Source organism: Accipiter gentilis, chromosome 3, assembly GCF_929443795.1.
Source record: "Accipiter gentilis chromosome 3, bAccGen1.1, whole genome shotgun sequence".
NCBI lineage: Eukaryota > Metazoa > Chordata > Aves > Accipitriformes > Accipitridae > Astur > Astur gentilis.
Window position 1 is genome coordinate 8,653,799 of NC_064882.1, and position 14,669 is coordinate 8,668,467.

The following is a 14,669-nucleotide window of genomic DNA, read 5'->3' on the forward strand; positions in this document are numbered from 1 at the left end:
GACTGTATTCTTGTAATTAAGACAATGACATTGTAGCAATCGTAATGACTCTGAAAGAACGCAGACGAGTGTTAGTTTTCTTTTAACTTGCATTCTTTACGCTATTAAAAACTAGATGTGTTTAAGAATAGATCATGAAAATTTTGGTGAACAAATAAATTCATTAAAATATGTTTCAAAATTAGGTAATACTGAAAAATGGATTGTAACACTGTAATAAAATATAAGTACTGTTACTGTGGTTACACTCTCATAAATGACTTTAATATGCATCTTAACATTCAGATATAATTCAAAAAGTAGGCTTACCCAAGTTATCTATTTTATCAACTGCTGCTTTCTAGTTTGCAATTTATAGTCAAAATTCATCTGACTTTATGTGGTAGCTTTTAAAAAATAACATTACGTAAAAGAAAGTGGTATTAATAGGATGAATATAGGCCCTAAAAAAAAAAAAAAAAAAAAAAAGGGCGGGGGGAGGGGATACAAAAAATCAGTACTTTTCAATAAGGAATATAAAGCTGATTTTTTGCTTTGAGATTGAAGTTCAGCCCTCATCTACCTCATGTCAGAATATGGGAAATGACTTGTTATTGGATGAGAACTTAGTTTGTTACCAAGTGGGGGAAAAAAAATCCTTTTCCTTACTCTTAAAGTTTTCAGTCCTTTCTTAGGATATTCTACAAAACACAATCTTGAGAGAACCTGAACATCCACTAGTTCCTGTTAATTGCTTGAAAGTTCAGTGTGATTGACTCCTTGAAGGCTCTAGTCTTTAAGTGTGAGTCACTGCCACATAATTAGCAGACTACACGACTTTTTTTTTTTTTTCATTATTGTTATCTAGTTAGGTTTTTCTCTTGTGGCTGTATTTTCTTTTTATTAGCTCCAGACTATGCATTAATGTAGCAGAACATTTAGTGTGAAGAAAAAATATGCAAGGATTTGAGTTTAGTACCCTGTTTTAAAAGAAATACAGTCCAGTCAAGTAGAGCCAAATGTTCTGTACTAGTTTACCTTTCATTTGTTCTCAAAATAAGCACAGTTTACTTAAATGACCTGTGACTCACTTGCATGATTCTCAGCACTATTGTCTTCTTTTAATGGAAAATAAAATTTAACAGTTAGGGTTTCCATGAGCTTTGCTTCCCGACTCTTGTGAAGCACAGGTAAAACTGAATAGCTCCTGGATACCCATCAGTATCCCACCAGTTTATTGTGCTTTCTTGGGTCTAAAGTGTTTGAACATGACTGGCTTTGAACAATTGAGGACCTTTTGCCTTTAGTTCTTGTAAAGCCAGTTGAAAAATGACAACTGAAAAATGACAATTCTGCTTTGTTGTCAGTTCTAGGTTTTCATTTGAATGTTGATTTTCATTCACCAAAAAATCTGACCTGAAATGTAAGCAGGGGACATTGTTAAAGAAAGTGGGAACCCCAAAGGTTTTGGCAAATTTAAAGCAGTTATCTGATGATATTTCTGATGTTATCCCTGTTGTTATTCCTGATGCTTCAAAAAAGACAACTGTGCCTTTGCAGTTGTCTTATATAGAAACATAAATGGAATGCAGAAATCAGTTTATGCTATTAATTGTTGTGCAGTCTTAAATTATTTCCCACGTTTCTGGTAATTTATTTATAAAGTTACCCTAGATATAATGCGCACTAATAGCATTTTTCCGTAGAAAATCATAATGAGAGTTATTTTAATATTTGGAATGTTCCCCAGTGAACAAAAACTTTTCGGTGGGTTCTTTTTTTTGGTATGTATTGGAATAGGATTTCTTCTACATGAATCATTAAGGAATATAGGTAGGTCTTCGCATTTATCATAATATGACAAATTAATTATATTCTTCATTATCAAAATTGAAAACTAGATTAAAAACTGGATAATGGAAGATGTCAATTCCTTATTTCTAGAAAAGGGATACAAAATTAATTTGTTTTTTTAATACAAGATCACGACTTCAAAAATACAGATATATGTTGTCAATTATTCATTCGGACTGTACGCCATCTTACAAAACTAAAAGCCACCTCTCAATAAAAACAAAAAGTGGGAAATTAGCATGATGTTTAAAATTGTGGTTCTCAATAATATGGATGGATCATCAAGTGAAATATGTCTTCTGTTATGCAGATGTCAAATTAGAGATTTAATGGCCTGTTCTGGCTTCAAAATCTATGAATGCTTCATAATTGCATACATAGTTTTGAGGAAGAAAAAAAATCTAAAGGCAGTTGTTCATAAACACATTTTTGACTGCCACAATTTTTTTTCTAGTTCATACTGCCTTTATTTTGCCCGTATTTGCTGTGGTACACAGGTTTACTTAAATGACTTGTATTTTAGGCTGTGCTGCAGGCCTTTACTCATGGAAATTGTTAAGACAATGTATATAATTTAACATACTTTTCTTTAGTATAAAATTATGTTAATAAACCTGACAGCTGTTTCTATTTTCTGCTGTATTAAAAAGAAGGTCAGATCTCATGGAGCCAGAACTACTTTAAGTCAAATATTGCAAAGCCAGCTTCATTAATTTCACTAGTGTAGACAGTAGAGCAGGCTACTAAAAATTTCAGGGAGAGATAAAAATGATGTTTGCAAACCTTGTAACTGTTGAAAGGATATACTTGATTTCATTTTGAAATAATCTGTTTTTATGTGCCCTTTAAAGGTTCTAAAAATCAGAAACATGTCTTGAGACCAGAGTCTCTTGAAGGAACAGATGAAGAGGATCCAGTTACAGCGCTGGAGTGGGACCCTTTGTCAACCGACTACCTTCTTGTTGCTAATTTACATAATGGTATTCGCCTAGTTGATTCCGAATCTCTGTCCTGTATCACAACTTTTAATTTTCCCAGTGCAGCAGCATCTGTTCAGTGTTTAGCCTGGGTTTCTAGTGCACCTGGAATGTTTATAACTGGAGGTAAGCCTTTTATTTCCTGATTTATACAAAGGTAATAAATATAGGACTGAGTCTTCAAAACTGGTACTTCAAGTTTGATATTTCTGTTTCTTAACATTTCTACAAATAAAAGCATGTATGCATTGTACAAAAAAAAAAATAATACATAAATCTGTAGAAAATAACAGAAAACTACACTGAGCAGTTTTTACTTGTTTTATATTCGCTGGGTACATAAACAAGTGACTTTAAACTTTTTTTTATACTAAATAATTTCCTCATGCACACTTTAGCAACAAATATGAGAGTTACTTTGGGAATGGGAATAGAAATGCATTGTACTAGTGGATGTCATTTCTTGATCCCCTGCTTTTCTTTCTCTATTTTTAGAATTAGAAAAAAAATTAATAAAAAAATCTGTTCACTGCTTCTCTTCTACACCACAGACATTACTGCTCAGATTAAACAAATGAATAAGGAAAGTGAGACTGTGAGCATATTTTTTAACAAGAGGTTCCATAGAGTTTATCTACTGAAGTTTAAATAACTGATGTTAATAATTATTGCTGTTAATGGCGATATTACCATGGAGTTGACAGTGCCTGCTTATAAAATTCTTCTTAGGATTCTAAGTTTAATTGTTGTATTTCTTGCTTGAATCAGTCCTTAAACTGTAAACCTCTGTGTACAGTAAAAAGAGGAAAATAAAAAAATAAATGTTTTTGTATGCTTTTTTAAACCTCAGATTCTCAGGTTGGTGTGTTACGTATTTGGAATGTTTCACGTACAACACCTATAGATAATTTTAAATTGAAGAAAACTGGTTTCCATGGTTTGCATGTACTAAGTTCTCCTCCAAAGAAAAAGTGTAAGTGTAATTTTGATTGTTTTTCATTGCAATGGCTGCTAGCTAAGAAAACCTTGTTTGTGAATCTTGTTATATCTGAGTCAATCTCTGTAAGTTTGTGTCAGCTCTGTAGTTCTTAATTAAACAAAGTACCCTCTGGTGCCAATGGACTAGACAAATGTGTAAAGGATCAAGGACTTTATAAGGCCCTTCTTTAGTAGGCCATGCTTCATGCAGGAATTCTCCATTTGTTTTGTTTTTAATCTCATTGGAATACAAAGCATTTTACTCTTTATAATTGTTACTTATTAAATGAAAAAAAAAATCTTACCTGTTTATATCTTTTGCTTTATTTTGTTAAGCATGTTCATCACAGTATCCTACTAAAAATCACCATACGTCCTCAACAAGTGAGGCTGTTCCTCCTCCAACTTTAACCCAAAACCAAGCATTTTCTCTTCCTCCTGGTCATGCTGTCTGTTGCTTCATGGATGGTGGAGTGGGGCTTTATGACATGGGAGCCAAAAAGTGGGATTTCCTTAGAGATTTGGTATGTTTCATCTCTGTCTTTGGAATGAGAGTTTATTTGGCTTATACACTTTTTTCTAACAGCAAAAAATGGAGGATGAAGTCTTTGCAGCACTGTAAAACAGTTTCTGCCATTAAAAAGGGTCTGAATTTCTAGGAAACAAAATGACAGTTCTGAAGTTGAAAGTAATTCTTTATTGCAAAAGCCTGAATCCTTTTGGAGTATTCTGGCATTTTTTTTTCATCCAGAAGTAAAGATGTAAGGGCTTGGTTGTTGTTTTTTTTTTTTAACTGAAATTTTAATTTGATGGCCTTCTCAGAAATATTATCTAGAGGGTTTTCTATGATCCAGAATAAAAGTTCTAGTCAAATTATAGAGAAAAATATATGTAACTCAGATGGTGAGGTCACTCAGTTTAAAATGACAAAGACTGAATTATTAAATCTTCTTTGAAGCAGAAACTAAAAACCAGGTTTATCACAGGTGAGCCTCTTATTCACTGGACTTTTAGTTATTCTTGAGGATTTTTCTCTTTTCCCCTTTCCCCATTTCCTTTTCATTGGAAAAATTTGAATAATTTTCAGCTGTACTCCCATACATGTTTGAATAGAGGCTGCTGGTTGGTGTTCTATTTCCATTTTTGATGGCTTTGGTCCTGTAAAGCAACTAAGGCTTTAAAAAATTCTTATATATTATCAGTTTCTCGTATATATGTCAGGCTAAATTCTACAAATGCTTGTCTTCAAAAACAAGCAATTGATGTGAAATTTCTAATGGGTTGAAGTTTAAACCACAGTAGAGCACAGACTGTATTTAGAAACACAGAAAACTTAATGGAATACTAGAAAACTTGTAGAACATGTTCAACATACCAAGCTTTTTTTTTTCAGTCAGATACTTTTTACCTAAAGGGCAAAATTATTTCTGTTTTAAAAAATTAATTTTTCCTTGTTTTTTTAGCTTAATTTTTTTTTAGTTCTATTTTTTAGCATCTCAGTTCCAATGGAAAATGCTAACAAGCTCCTGGCTTTGCATTGCCCTGTTGTTTCAGGGCAGAATTTTTCTTTTCAATAATGATATATGAAAGAGAGGTGTGTTATAGTCCAGGCTATTTTATGCCTTTTAATTTTGACTGATGAGCCATAACATACAGGTGTTTTGGAACTCATAAGTGACCTGACGGAGTATAATACAATGTATTTTAGAGTTTGATCTAGACTTGGACTTCTGAAAAAAAAAAAAAAAAAAAAGAAATGTAATAAAAATGGATTAAATATTTGTTTCATTTAAGGGACATGTTGAGACCATCTTTGATTGCAAATTCAAACCTGATAACCCTGATCTTCTTGCTACAGCTTCATTTGATGGCACAATAAAAGTTTGGGACATAAATACTTTAACAGCAGTTTACACATCTCCTGGTAATGAGGGGGTTATTTATTCCCTTTCTTGGGCTCCAGGTAAGAATATTTTGGTTTAGGTCTAAATGTTCTTTGAATTAGCATTGACTAGCAGAATTTGTGTTATAAAAGTTGTAGTTTTAGATAGGAGGGTATCTAATAATGTTTAAACATAACTGAACTATTATCTGTGAAACCTGTAGAATTCAATGCTTCCCACCTTGTTGAGGCTTAGCCTTATGAGGAATGATCTCAGTATTTCATACTGAGTCAGAATGGAGGGAGGAAGGTTTCCAGAACCTTTTTAGCATTACATTACGCAGAGGATGAAAGGGCTTTGTTTGCATGGGAAGCAGCTAATTAAAGGAATTCAGATTCTATTTTGTGCTGAAAAAGTGGAACATATGTGTTTAGTTCTTTCTCTTCCTTCTTTGTGTAGGATTCTAATCACTGAAGAGCTCTGTTTTTACTTTGTTAGAATAGGGAGTACCTTTTCTGCAAAGCATCTACCTTTTCTTAGAGAAGTCACTGAAGTCAGTGGGAAATTTTCTTCTTAAAACTGTTCTGCAACCCACTTAGGTGAACCTGGGAGTACTTTTCTGATAGTTAATAATGTAAATAATTGATGATAGGTAGGCATTCTCATTCTGTTTTAATTCTTTGGACAGCAGATGCATTGTTTTAAAAGTCTAAATAATTCAGCTCACTGCCATTCTCTCCTGTGCTTTTAAACTCTAAGAAATAATAGCTGACAGAAAAAATATACTGTAGTGGGAAGCTGAATGTGTAGTCTGTGTATGTGAAATGAATTTGCACTTTTTTCATTTCAGGGAGTCTCTTGCAGCTTGTTTCTCTTCACAAATTATTTGTCTTGCTAGATGGAAATTGTGGCAATATGAAAGATGGTGTTTTCTTTCGTGTTATTTTGTTTCAAAACTTAAATTCAGTTTGTAGTAGTTGTTCACTGTGAGGGGCGCTTTTCAAGTCTTGTATTCTGATTTTTAAAAAAGAAAAAAGTAAATTTAGCTAATTGGAAGCATGTGCTTCAACTTCAGTTCCTTACAATCCTGTACAAAAGTTCCTGTCTATTCCAGACAGAAATTCTGCTTCTTTCACATCCCTTACTCCTAGAGAGTTCCTCTCCGCCTTGTACTTTATTCCTAATATATAATCCAGTGCATGCCATCATTTTTATTTGGTCTCAAAAGACCTTTGAACATACTGATTACTCTTTTTTCTTTTTTTTTTCCTCCTGCCATTCTCCTACCTAAATTTCTTTGCATCTTTTATATATACACTTTTCTAGACCTCTCCTGCGTAGACTGCCTTTTCCACCTCTGAAGTGTGGCATAAAATAACAGTCAAAACTTATATAAATGTGCCATATAGCTATTTAGGAAAAGTATAGCTATATTGGGGTAGAGGGTCACTGTGGTGAGGAGAATTTGGTGCCCTTTGGATTACTCCTGAATGGAGTCATATATTCAGATTTTCTGCCCTGTGGAGTGTGGTTACAGATTCAGGTACATTCTTGATGGGCTTAGGTGCTGCAGTGGTGCAAGGTTAAGAAGCCAAAGTACTGCTATGTGTTCTATTGCATTCTTCCTGCTTTGTCTTAGTACGTAGGGAACTTTAAAAGAAAATGCTGTAGTTGCTACAACTTAAAGCTTGAAACATTGAGACTATATCTCTTTTTCAGTTTGTCATATGCATCATGGACGTTATTTTCTTGTCACCTTAACTACAAGACTTTCAGCGGGCATTGAGAATACTTTTTACAACAATACAACTTTTATTTTGCCCTTACCTCAAAAATAGGAATGTAGAAAAGCAGGTCAGGCGTTTGCTGAAATTGTATTTGTGACTTAGTATCAAATGCTGGCCTTAAACTATATGAAAAATTTGTTTATGTGCCATTGACATCTTCTGTTTGTATTACTTTTCTTGAATTTAAAGTAGAAACACACTACTCAAACAATATTGTGATCTTATATTTATTGTGAGATCTTACAAATGTCTTTCTCTAAAGGAGATCTGAACTGCATAGCAGGTGCAACATCCAGAAATGGTGGCTTCATCTGGGATGTCCCAAAAGGCAAAATGATAACCAGACTCAGTGAGGTAAGATGAGATTACTTCTTTTTTTGTCTATATGAAATGTAAGTTAGTCGTTCCATCTGTTGTCAACAAATAAACATGGATCAAAGTTCATATGTTTTTAAGAGGTGCTATGATATAAAAATTTATAGAAAGAATTATGTGGGTGCCAGTTTATATCTGAGGCAGAAGTATTTTTACTTCCTCAGACTGGGTTTGTGACATGAGAATGATGAAACACCAGATAGTCTCCATTATCTTAAAATTGGTTCTGTAGTGATACATAGCAAAAGCATAGCTGATTCTTTCTTACATGTGTAAATGTATATGGACATACAGACTTTAAACTGGGTATCAAAATGTAAAATGATGTTCTGTATTTTCAAACAAGGCTCAGAAAAAAATTTCAGTCCCTGAAGTCCAGACCAGTAAAGCTCCATTTTGCAGCACACTAAACAGTATGTCTTATTTAGAATCTTGCCTTGTATTACCTGAAATCTATGCAGGCATTTGCAAGTCCTGAAACAGTAGCATAATTGTTATTGGCAGAAGGAGCTATTTAATACTATGTTGTAGTATTCTATAATATTTTTTGTATTCTTAGTATACAGCTATAATCTTCAGATTATACAGACATAAGTAACTGTGGCATCTGCATCAGAGGATAAGGGATGCTCTTTAAGAAGACAGAGTTGGGGTGGAGGGGCTGGCAGAAAACAAATACACATACATACATTCAGGAGTTCCTGAGTTGTAACACTCAGAAGACTTGCACTTGTACTACTAAACATCTTTTCTCAAACACTCATCGTGATACGTGTCCTACTTAAGTTTTCACATAGCAGAATTATTCATGCCCCATTGTCATGGTTTAACCCCAGCCAGCAACTAAGCATCACGCAGCTGCTCGCTCACTCCCCCCCTACCCCCCCACCCCACCCGGTGGGATGGGGGAGAAAATCGGGAAAAGAAGTAAAACTTGTGGGTTGAGATAAGAATGGTTTAATAGAACAGAAAAGAAGAAACTAATAATGATAGCACTAATGAAATGACAACAGCAATAATAAAAGTATTGGAATGTACAAATGATGTGCAGTGCAATTGCTCACCACATGCTGATCGACACCCAGCTAGTCCCCAAGCGGCAATCCCCCGCCCCTACTGCCCCCAGTTTATACACTAGATGTGACATCCCGTGGTATGGAATACCCTGTTGGCCAGTTTGGGTCAGCTGCCCTGGCTGTGTCCTGTGCCAGCTTCTTGTGCCCCTCCAGCTTTCTCGCTGGCTGGGCTTGAGAAGCTGAAAAAATCCTTGACTTTAGAATAAACACTACTGAGCAACAACTGTAAAAATCAGTGTGTTATCAACTTTCTTCACATACTGAATTCAAAACATAGCACTGTACCAGCTACTAGGAAGACAATTAACTCTATGCCAGCTGAAACCAGGACACCCATTAACTTCATTATTCCAACAAGTAGCTAACCTTTATTCAAGCTTCAGGTTTATATAGTTGAGGGTTGCTCATTGTTCAACTTGACCCAGTTTTGTCTTTTGGATCTTGGAGAGTATGGCAGTTTTACTGTCTCTCTCCTCAGCCCCAGTTTTTTTGGATTCTCAAATATCCCAGCTATATTGGGTGCTCATCATATGGTTTTGTACAGTGTACTTTACTGGGAGAAAAGGGCTGAAACCCATAGGAGAATAAAATAAAAAAGATGAGTCAATAGATGAGAGAAAAAGGGGTGAATTATTTCTTATTGATAGGTATTTTGCATTTTTTGAAGCATGGAAAGAATGGAATCTTCTGCATTGCCTGGAGTCATAAAGATTCCAAAAGAATAGCAACCTGCAGCAGTGATGGATTTTGGTGAGTGTTATTGGAAGAAAAAAAAAAATTGCTAAATTCACTTCTCAAGTCAGTAAACTTTGACAGTACTATCAGTGACTAATTTTAAAACTTTTCTTACTGGACAAAACTTGGATTATATTAATCTCCTGTACTTGTTAGGATATATTTTTCCTGATTTTAAGGGGGGGGGGGGGGGAAGGGAAATGTTTGCAAAAAGAATAGTGTCTAAGACACTGATAGTGAAACTGAATATTGATTCTTATTTAGCCATGAATATTCTTCTAGGTTTCTAATTTGTAGATATGGAGGACACTTTTCAAAAGCTATCTCACTTTACTTAATTTTTAAATTTTGTTTTACATTTGTTATTTCAAGGACTAGAAATCACAATTTTCAAACAAAATAGTTGCAATTATACTATTACAGGAGTATAATAGCTTATTTGTAAAAACTTGCAAATGCCCATTGAGAACAATTTTGCGTGTATTGTGTTTCAGTACATTTTTAAATCCTTGTTCATCCTTTTCCTTTGCTACCCATGTTATTTCTGCTCAAACGTAATGAGCATGAATTTTAGGAAACAATCAACTTTTTTTTTTTTACTTGTTTGTTTGTTTGTTTTTTAAATCCCTAAAGATCTGTTTGTACCTTAAAGCCATAGCTGCAGTTTAGATTTTGGGCTATGAGGATTCTTTCAGGGAGGGAGGTACCGCAGTGGACATCTTTACAGCCTCTCTGAAGGAACGTGGGCTCTGAAGTCCAATTAAATGTTTTGCTTGGAAACAAACACTTGTACTTGAGGGGCTGTAGGAATAAAGATTTCTCATATTCTTTCTGTGTGCTTTTTTTTGTTGGTTTATTTGGCACAGAATCAAACTTGACTTTTGAATGGGCTACTTGGAATGCTTTTTTCTTCATAATATTATATTGTGATTGGTTTCAGTATTATTCGAACCATTGATGGCAAGGTTCTTCACAAGTACAAACATCCAGCTGCAGTGTTTGGCTGTGATTGGAGTCAAAACAACAAGTAAGTAAAAAATTAACCCAAAGAATTGATAATATTTACTGTTTAAGTTGATTACCAATAAAGTAACACAAAGTTTAGAACGTGATATTTACCATAATATTAGAGCACCGAATTTTTTTTCTGTTCCCCAGTAGGATATGTCTGTAGCCCCTCTGTGTTCCCAGTAGTGGATTTCATTGCCCAGCCTGAACTTACTTAACTTTCAAAAGAGGATCTTTTCATATTGATGAGAGAAAAAAAATTCTCTGGCTGCATATATAATGGGGGGAAAAAGCAGACATTCAGGAAAGAGGGATTTAGATTGGCTTCCTTTTAATGACTACTAAGCTGAAGATATAGCAGGCAACTAAATACACTGTGATATATGTTAATTTCGCAGGTAATTCCTAAAAACGACATGAGAACTTTTTGTTAAAAAACAATTATACAGTAATTCAGTCTATTGATAGTTGTGTGTTGGGTGCTTAGTCAGACTGTAATGCAAATACTGTTCCCTATTGCAACTAATGGATCTTTATCAGTTTTTTTTCTGATTTGGTATATTTAATTGGGTTATCAATAATTACATCATAAAGACACAAAGGGAAGGAAGAATATGCTATTTTTTAAGTAAATTGCAAAAATACCCATCATATCTATTTTTAAACTAAAAAAAGTGAGTACTTTTGATGATCTCTATGACTGAGGATTTTACTATTTTTATTTTGCAGAGATATGATAGCTACTGGTTGTGAGGACAAAAATGTTCGTGTTTACTACTTGGCAACCAGCTCTGATCAGCCACTGAAAGTTTTTACAGGGCATACTGCAAAGGTGTTTCATGTACGGTGGTCTCCTCTGAGAGAAGGAATCCTCTGCAGTGGCTCTGATGATGGGTATGTATTTCTGAACTATTAGAAAATTTAAAAACTCAGGCAGGACTATTAGAGAAACTTAAGATCTTTAGTTGTGCTGGTGCTGGCACCTTTGAAAACTCTGAATAATATAATAATCTAAATCTCTGTCTTGTTCAGATTCAGGCTGTAGCTTTGCTGTTAATACTTAGTATTATTAAATACTTAATATAGTATTTGGGCAGCAGGATCATTATCTAAAATTGTCACAGCTGCTGTAGCAATGCAACTTTTAGATGCTTTCCCAAGAGTAGAGTCAGTGACTGGATACCTGTTACTCCTAGGAATGATATAAGGAGGATACCATGTGTTTACATTATGTCTAAAGATATGGGTGCAAGACCTGCTCTTGCCTGATGTCTTTCAAAAGTATAATTAAGTAGAATCTCTGGAGATTTTTAATGAGTGCTAATACTTCTGTTTTGTTGGTTTTGATGACATTTTTTGAGGGAGAGCACATCAGTCTATGGTAAGCAGGAGAGAGGAAGGATTTTTCTATTATTCTAAGCCACTTACTTGCAAAGTATACAAAACATTTTTGAAAGGATCATAGGTTTGGAGTATTGGCTTCTATTGCTTTCCGCACTTTCATTCGTTAGATGTTTATGCTTGCAGCAAAATCTGTTAGTTCACAGTATAATGATTCACGAAAGAAACCAATCTGACAACAAACTTTTTACATGTAAATTCTCTCTATTTCACATGAGCAAGAAGTAGGGAATCCAAAATTCCGTCATAGTGTCATTATGAGATATTCTGATTTTATTACCAAACAAGGCTATGTAATAAAACTTGATTACAGAGGGATTTCCAGAATGCACTGACACTTTCACTTTGAGGGAAGGGGATTGTTGAATAACTTAGTCCCAAGTAACACAGAAAATAAGCAGGTTTTTGAGTTTATTGTACTTGGTAACACTCCTGTTCATAGTCAAACTTCAAGCTATTTCAGGTGAGCTGTTGAGCACCTAGGCTTATACAGTACATTGGAACAGTAAGCAAGGGTCTTACGTGAGCACATACTGCTGTAGCACTATACATATGTAAGTAAATAAAATGGCCTTCTAACTTGTGGATTCTACTTTGTGGCAAAGGTTCATCAAATGGCCCCTTTGCAGCACTGGAGAAACTGTAACAGGTAGCTTTGCTGCCATAAGTGAGCTTTGGTAACATATTTGATAATGCCATAAAATTTAGCCAAAATTACAATGATCTTTTCAAAGAAACTGAACTTTTAATTTCCGAATTCTGTAGTCTGCTCAATTAGCTATACCCAGAGATAGCAACTACTGAAAATAAAAGGAAATGTTAGAAACTCACTTGGTTAAAAGGGAAGAAAAAAATGGCGAGAAAGCCGGTATTTATTCTTCCTCATTACTTGTGTAATTATGGTGGGAGTTTCACAATTTAAGATAGTATGGTGTCCATTTATGCCATGTGACAAATACTTTGTTCAAAGAGGAGACTAGAATAGAATATTTCGGTTGGAAGGGACCTACAACAATCATCTAGTTAACTGCCTGACCATTTCAGGGCTGACCAGAAGTTAAAGCATGTTAAGGGCATTGTCCAAATGCCCCTCACACACTGATAGGCTTGGGGCATCGACCACCTCTCTCGGAAACCTTTTCCAGTGTTTGACCACCCTCTCGGTAAAGAAATGCTTCCTAACATCCAGTCGAAACCTCCCCTGGTGCAGCTTTGAAGCGTTCCCATGTGTCATATCACTGGATCCCAGGGAGAAGAGATCAGCACCTCCCTGTCCGTGTCCCCTCCTCAGAAAGCTGTAGAGAGCAATGAGGTCGCCCCTCAGCCTCCTTTTCTCCAAACCAGACAAACCCAAAGTCCTCAGCCATTCCTCATAGGACATGCCTTCCAGAACTTTCACCAGCTTTGTTGCCCTCCTCTGGAAACATTCAAAGACCTTCACATCCTTCTTGAATTGTGGGGCCCAGAACTGCACACAGTACTCAAGGGGAGGCCGCACCAACACTGAAAGCAGTGGGATAATCACCTCTCGTGACCAGCTGGTTATCCTGTGTTTGATGCCTCCCCAGGATGTGGTTTGCCCTTTTGGGTGCCAGGGCACACTGCTGACTCCCAGTGAGCCTGCTGTCGACGGCACCCCCAGATCCCTTTCTGCAGGGCTGCTCTACAGCCACTCCTTTCCCCTTTTATGCTTGCGCCCAGTATTACTCTGTTGCAGGTGCAGAATTTGGCATTTGGACTTGTTAAATTTCATCCCATTAATCACTGCCCAACGCTCCAATCTATCTAGATCCCTCTGCAAGGCCTCTTGTCCCCCAGGAGAATCAACAGTACCTCCCAGTTTGGTATCATTAGCAAACTTGCTAATGTATTCAAATCCTGCATCCAGATCATTTGATAATATATTGAACAGAACTGGCCCTAGAACTGAACCCTGAGGAACACTGCTGGTGACCGGTCACCAGCCAGATGTGGTCCCATTCACTACAACCCTTTGAGCCCTGCTGTTCAGCCAGTTCTTCACTCAGTGCACTGTGAACCCGCTTGTCCCACCATTGGAGAGCTTGTCCAGGAGGATGCTGTAAGGGACAGTATCAAAAGCCTTACTAAAATCCAGAAAAACTACATCCACCACCTTCCTTTCATCCACTAGTGATACCAAAAAAGCTAGTCAAAGAAACTCTCTAAGACTCAATTTTGGAGTTTCAGAAAGCAGGCATTCTTTATTGCAGTGCTGGGTGCGCAGGGGATCGCTCCATCTATCATGCACACAGTCAGGCCTAATTGTGCAGGTTAAGTACATGTTCTACATACATATTCACTAGATTTCTGAGAAATGTTATACATATTCATTAGTTTTCTGGGAAACTATTAGCATATGCAAATGTCCTTTACGCAGGCGCATTGAAGGTCTCTGGTGGTCTTCCATAGTCTTTCTCACTTGTCTGCTACTTGACCCTTCTCAGATGATTCTGCACAGTGTGATCTTCTGCGTGTTTGATACATCCTATCCTAAAGAATGCTCGTTAGTGCTTCTACGTCTATGCTTACATTTTGATGTAATTCACATGGATACTTCTAAACTAAGTTACCTAAAAGGGCTGAAGTCCTTATCTT

At 35.9% G+C, this 14,669-nt stretch overlaps 1 protein-coding gene across 6 annotated transcripts in view; it reads left to right on the forward strand.

Moving 5' to 3' along the window:
• The window catches only part of WDR17 (WD repeat domain 17), a 232,584-nt gene that overhangs the window by 13,286 nt on the left and 204,629 nt on the right, over positions 1-14,669 (forward strand). For all 6 annotated transcript variants that reach the window (XR_007505746.1, XR_007505745.1, XM_049797939.1 and 3 more), the window contains 8 exons: positions 2,685-2,936; positions 3,661-3,783; positions 4,125-4,312; positions 5,583-5,751; positions 7,721-7,812; positions 9,577-9,659; positions 10,585-10,671; positions 11,382-11,546. Coding sequence is in view for 4 of the 6 variants with exons in the window: in XM_049797939.1 (XP_049653896.1) it covers positions 2,685-2,936; positions 3,661-3,783; positions 4,125-4,312; positions 5,583-5,751; positions 7,721-7,812; positions 9,577-9,659; positions 10,585-10,671; positions 11,382-11,546 (1,159 nt within the window). In the remaining 2 variants the exon portion in view is untranslated. The remainder of the gene's footprint in view (positions 1-2,684; positions 2,937-3,660; positions 3,784-4,124; positions 4,313-5,582; positions 5,752-7,720; positions 7,813-9,576; positions 9,660-10,584; positions 10,672-11,381; positions 11,547-14,669) is intronic.